This window comes from Neopelma chrysocephalum, unplaced genomic scaffold (assembly GCF_003984885.1).
Source record: "Neopelma chrysocephalum unplaced genomic scaffold, ASM398488v2 Primary Assembly neopelma1_25, whole genome shotgun sequence".
In the NCBI taxonomy this organism is placed as follows: domain Eukaryota; kingdom Metazoa; phylum Chordata; class Aves; order Passeriformes; family Pipridae; genus Neopelma; species Neopelma chrysocephalum.
This window is the reverse complement of record NW_020897694.1, coordinates 13,809,583-13,815,691: the sequence shown is the minus strand read 5'-3', so window position 1 is coordinate 13,815,691 and position 6,109 is coordinate 13,809,583. Positions and strand designations below refer to the sequence as shown.

Genomic DNA, 6,109 nt, shown 5'->3' with positions numbered 1-6,109 from the left:
GCAGAATGATTAAACCTAAAACACTACTCTATTGATCACACAGAAAGCTTTGTGAAATCATCTTGTTTCTTCTATTCAGAAACAGTGAACAAAATATGTCACTAGACAAGGAGAAGACAAAATACAAGACATAAAGGTATTTCTCAGGAAAATAAATTCCAAAGAAATGCAGAAAAAAATGTGGATGAACTTAACATGATAATACACTATTCATCCTTACCAGGTGCCTATCTTCTGTATGGATCCCCTCCCCCCAGTCCATTCCTTCACACATATTCAGAAGAAAAATACTTTTCTAGTTTTTTCTGAATGAATTTAAATATTCAATTATCAATAATAACTGAGGATGGGGGAGGGAGCTGATGTACTATCCTATCTCTTGTCAGTCAAGTATTCAGATTCCTTAAAATGCAACAGCTACAGTCGGTTTTCTAATTGCATTTTACCCTTTACAGCTGCCCTCAAAATTGTAATTTAATAAAATAGTGAACAACATATCAGTCTTTTTTAGAGCAATAAATTACAATCACTGTCAATACATCTTACTGCTTTAACTAACATTTTAATATACCAAAATGGTAAAAAGAAAAAAGAAGAGAAACAGAGAAAATACCTGCCCTGAACACTTATATGAGCAAAACAGAACCCCTGCTTCAAACAATATTCCAGGAAAGAAATTAGAGACTTCTTAATTAGTGCAGCAATTAGGCTTTCTTGGTCGCATTTTAATCAGCCCAGGCCCTATCAAAGGACAAACAGAACGATTTGCAGGTCTTTGAATTTTAAACAGTCTTATTGATTTCAGCACCATAAGTCTTCGCTTGACACAGGCAGAATTTTCAAATATCAGTTACAGTAATTTGAGTTTTGCTGATATCAACTCAGGGAGAGAAGAAGAAAACACCCAACAATATCATTATGTGAAAGGGTCAGCAAGTGAGAGAAATGCAATCTAGAGAAGTCTACAAAGAGTGACCTCAGGATTTGTTGGTTTATGTGAGTGTATGACTACATGTGTGAGTTTAAATCGAGATGCTCCTCATAACAATTAGAAACACTTACCATGCCAGACGCTATGAGGGATCTTGAACCTTTTCATAAATCTGTTTCTAGGTTTCTACTCTAATCCCAGTGTTGCATTGAAATCATCAAGGTTAACTCAAACCCCTGGCAGCAAATGCTTTCAAACTACATTTTCCTTTGGACCATGAGGATTTTACACTTGTGAGGGCACTTAGCAAGTAGAAAAGCAGAAGGGCTGGTGTGCATCAGATTGTAGAAAAGGCAGAGAACAAAAGAAATGGCAAATTTCCCAATTCAGCGTTCACTCAGATCTCCAAGTGGCAACATCACATGTGCCTGGCTCTGTCCCGATATTCTTAAGGATCTATTCTATCTTCACAAAGTGTGAGACAACATGAGATGCAAAAGGACAGGTGAGGCAAAGAAAATATGGACAGAGTTGGCTTTCTACAACTGAAAAAAAGAAAGATGCAGTGCATCTACATTTTGAAATTACAAGTTTTATGCAACACTAGATCCCACCGCTGGGATACCACCACTGGAATTCAAGTTGTATAAGCTCCTCGAGACAAACATTCTGAAAAAAACCCACCTAAAAATGGCTCAAAGAAGTGTTCTGTCCAATTATGGGCACACAAGACTTCAAAACAAAAGGCTGCTTTGTGTTTTCGTAGGTTTATTTGCAATTTTAAAATTTTAGTGCTGGATAGCTAAAATTTCACTGGTAAAGGACCTCTTAAGTGGCATTAGAAATGCCACTTAAGAAATCTACAAATTCCCGTAGATTGAATTTAAAGTACAATAAGCAAGCAGATCATGTGAGAGTAGTTTATGTCTGATACTGCGGAAATTCCCCTGCACCAAAGTACTACCAAAGTTGAGATTATCCACTCTGCAGATGTGTCATCCCGTGACTCATGTCTCACGTAATAGTACATATAAAGAAAAAGAAGAAAAAAGTTATAGGCACATACATGCATCGCATGTAATTAAGCACACAGAGCGTGTATTTTTTAAACAGGAAGAACTAAGAACGCACCGACCCCTGATTTTGCCCACCCCTATCTGTACCAATGGCCATTTCTTTACCCCTTAAAAAGTGCGAAGTGCCCTGAAGACACGCAGGAGAGAAAGCTCCAGCTTTTTCCGACGGGCGTCAGCTGCCAAATCCCTTTCCAGCCCTATCCCGACCCCGGTCAGGTACCGCGCCACGCCGGGCGCGCCGCCTGCCGCCCGACCCACCGCGCATGCGCGGACAGGCGTTGCGCTGACTTTGCGCGCTACCTGGCGCGGAGGGGCCCGAACGCCGCTGCGCGGGGTCTGCGCACCGCTGACACCTGTTGCGCGGCGGTACCTGCGCGGGCCGCCGTCTTTCTCGGGCCGCCTGTTTTCCCGTCTCCTAAGTTACTTGTGTGCCGCCGCAGCCCGCTCGGTGCCGTGTCTCGGCGGCCTGACCCGTAGTGCCCTGTCCCCTCCGATCCAAGGCCGCCGCAGGAAAGTCCTCTGCGGATGCTGCCGCCTGGGGTTGCCCGTGCGCGCCCCGCGCAGCCGCCGCCGCCGCCGCCCGCGCAACAAAGGGGACCCTCGGCAGCAACTCCCACGCCGCCGGGAGGAGAGTCTGTGGTCCCGGGAGAGCAAGAACAGCAGCAAGAGCAACAGACCCGTCCGGAGGTTTCTGCTTTTGGCTTCCCCGGCAAGGTGTGCAGTGCCCAGCGCCCGCCCCGCGCCTCGGCTCCCCCGCTCCCGCCTGGCTTTGGGGGAACGCTGGAGACGCTCGTGTTTCTCCACAAACTGTGTTGACAAGCGGCTGTTGAAAGGGGCTGGGAAAATTACATCTCATCTCTGGTGGGGTGAAATATGAAACATGTAATCTAACGGTTCCTGAAGGAGGGGGGGCGGAGAGAGAGAGACTTCTCTCCATCTCTCTCTCCGTTTTCCTGCTCCGGGTTCCTGGTTGGATAATTTGGGTTAATACTACTGAGTGAGCCTTTTGCTGCTTCAAAGGGTATTTCAAGTTGCCGGAGCTCCTCCCCTCCGCACCGTGTGACAACAACAACTCGTCCAGCGAGCGAGCGGCGGCGGCGGTAGCAGCCAGCACTTCCCAGCTCATTTTCTCTCTGTCATTCCCCTCTCAATCTTTGATCAATGTACTTGCCAGAGAGAACCGAAGTCCTTCAAACCTCCTCCTTTTCACCTTCGTCTTTAACGTGGTGCTAGAGCAAGGACCACAAAAAGAAACTGCCCTCCCCCTCCCCTCGGCCCCAGCCCCGCCGCCCGGAGCGGACTTCTCCTCCTCCTCCTCCTCCTCCGTCCCCACTTGCGGGACACTTTGTGCGTTCTCTCTCTCACTCTGCCCCCTGCTCTCTCGCTCGCCGCAGCACCTGATCCGGGGTTATCCCCCCCTTCTTCTCCCCCCTCCTCCCTTCTCTCCTTTCCTCCTTTTTTTTTTATACATTTTTTTTTAATTTTTCCCCTTTCCCCTGCGTGTGTGTGTGGGAACTTTTCCCCCTCCCCCAGCCCCCTCTGCCGTATATGTGACCATGGCCGTACCGGCTGCTTTGATCCCTCCGACCCAGCTGGTCCCCCCTCAGCCTCCGGTCTCAACTTCTGCCGCCTGCACCACCACCACCACCACCACCTCCTCGTCGGCCACCTCGTCGGCGGCCACCTCCTCTCCGTCTCCGTCCATCGCTCCCCCGCCGGCCGCTTCGGGGACAAACCTATTCCGGCCGGAGCCCATCGCAGCGGCGGCAGCGGCGGCGGCCACAGTAACCTCCACCACCAGCGGCGGCGGCGGTAACGGCAGCGGCGGCGGCAGCGGCGGCGGCAGCCCCAGCCTGGGCACCGGTGGCGGCGGCAGCAGCAGCGGTGGCGGCAGCGGCGGCACCTCCACTCCCAATGCCAGCGCGGCCAGCGCGGCCGGCAGCCTGCCCGGCAAGCCCGTGTACTCGACCCCATCCCCGGTGGAGAACACCCCCCAGAATAACGAGTGCAAGATGGTGGATCTGAGGGGGGCCAAAGTGGCCTCCTTCACCGTGGAGGGCTGCGAGCTCATCTGCCTGCCCCAGGCTTTCGACCTCTTCCTGAAGCACTTGGTGGGGGGCTTGCATACGGTCTACACCAAGCTGAAGCGGCTGGAGATCACGCCCGTGGTCTGCAACGTGGAGCAGGTCCGCATCCTGAGGGGGCTGGGGGCCATCCAGCCCGGGGTCAACCGCTGCAAACTCATCTCCAGGAAGGATTTCGAGACCCTCTACAACGACTGCACCAACGCCAGGTAAGACCGCAAGGCACACGCGCGCCCCGCCGAGTCCCCCCCCCGCCACCGCCCCCGTCCCACCCCCGCGCGGTGCGGTCCGGGCGGGCGCTGCGCCGCTCCCCGCTGCCGCCTCCCGCGCTGCCCCCGCACCCGGCCGGCCTTCTCCGCATCCGGCGGCGCTGCTTCTTGGTGGGACAGAGGGAGTGAGGGGGAAGGAGAAGGGGTGTTTGTGCCCCCCTCCCGCTGCGCCCTGCAAGTGTCGCCCTGTCATTGTCCTCTTCTCTCCCCCGTCCGAGGCGTGCCGGGGGCAGCGCATCGCGGGAGCGGAGGGCCGGCGGGGGTGGGGAGGGAGCAGCAGGGCCAAAAAGTGCTTTCTGAGCGACCCTGCTGCTCACGCTATCCCTGGATGTATCTTTAAAGCGGGCAGCCCTGGGAAAAAACCGCCCGAAGGGTGCACGGGAGTGGGCGGGGAGCGGGGGAACGGCGACACAGACACTCGGGTGTCGCGTTAACTGGGATGGGGTGCGTAGCTGCCTCCCGGGCGTCGGGCCTGGTCCGGGGCGGTGGAGGCCACTTGGCCATCAGCCGCTGTCACCCATCCGAGGGAGCACGTGCACTTTTTGTATAAGGCTGTGGGGCAGTTGCCACATGGCGAACGGGGGAGGTGGAGGGAGGGCGGGAAGACGGCGAGGAGGAGGAGAAGGAGGAGGGGGCGGCGGCTTTGCTCTGGGGTAGTGGGGAGAGGTGCCAGGCGGCCGGGCTAGGCTGCTCCCTCGGCGGGGGAGTGGGGGTGGGGTGATGGTGTCGGTCCCCGAGGAGCAGGTGCGAGCAGCTCCCGGTCCCCGCCAGCCGGGGAGGAGGCGACGGGGGCAGCGGGAGCGCGGCAGGGGTTTGGCCAGCCTGGATCCTGCTGCCGCGCAGAGTAACGCGGGCGCGGGAACGGCTCCGGGGGCGGGGTGCAGCGCTGCGGCTGCTGGCGGTGCGGGGGCACCCGCGCACGCCGCGGGCCGGGGGGGGACCGCGGAGGGGAGGTGAGCCCCAAACTTGCCACAGCCGGAGAGGGGTGTCGGAGGGGAGAGAAGGAGCTGGCAAAAGAGGAAATTCCTGATGCAATAGCAGCCGCCTTTGCAACGGAGGGCGAAAGCGTGGGGCTGTTATCTCTCAATCTAGGTTACAGGGCTGAATCTCCTCGATAAGGAGAAGGGATCGCATAACTGCCGTGACCCCGAGATCAGAGCGGTCGGAAGCGGCTCCAGTTCCTGGGGGCTCGCCCTGCCTCGGGCGGGGGGCTCTGGCTCTGCCGCGCTGGAGGGGCCTCGGGAACTTCCCACGGAGGACGTCGTGGACAAAGTCCCGGTGCTATTTTCAGTATACGCAAACAAACAGACCGGACTCGTTTCACTTTCCTATTGTAAGATTTCAAGGTGCAGCAATAGCCAACACGTGGGGAATTAACCCCACGCGATGCCCGTCCCGTCCCGTCCCCGATGGCGGGGGGTGTGACATCTCCTCCTCCCCCCCCTTCCCCATTCAGCGGAGGGTGCCTGAGAGTCATTAGCATTGAGCCAGGCGAAGCAGAGCACTTACTCTGCGGTGACTGTCGCTAGATGGATTGTTGAAGTTCCTGAATATTCAGGGCACCAGGACAAAACAGCCTGGAATAACTTCCAAGCGCTGACATAACTGTAGCTGCTCGGGTAACTGTTGTTTCATGTGGAATCAACATGAATATTAATAGCTACGCTTAGACGATCGTTGGTTTGGGTTTTTTTGAGGGGGGGTCTGTGTGTGCGTGTGGCTTGTAACTTGTAACAACTCTGCAGGAGT

The 6,109-nt window shown here is 55.1% G+C and overlaps 1 protein-coding gene across 8 annotated transcripts in view; it reads left to right on the top strand.

Moving 5' to 3' along the window:
• The first annotated feature begins 3,183 nt into the window (after nt 1-3,183).
• DACH1 (dachshund family transcription factor 1) overlaps nt 3,184-6,109 on the top strand; it is a 357,379-nt gene continuing 354,453 nt past the window's right edge. For 4 of the 8 annotated variants that reach the window (XM_027674516.1, XM_027674518.1, XM_027674515.1 and 1 more), the window contains exon 1: nt 3,186-4,300. In XM_027674516.1, coding sequence (XP_027530317.1) covers nt 3,564-4,300 — 737 coding nt within the window. In that variant the 5' untranslated portion in view covers nt 3,186-3,563. Of the gene's footprint in view, nt 4,301-6,109 lie in introns of all 8 variants that reach the window. The other 4 variants (XM_027674513.1, XM_027674512.1, XM_027674514.1 and 1 more) reach the window with 2 other exon arrangements.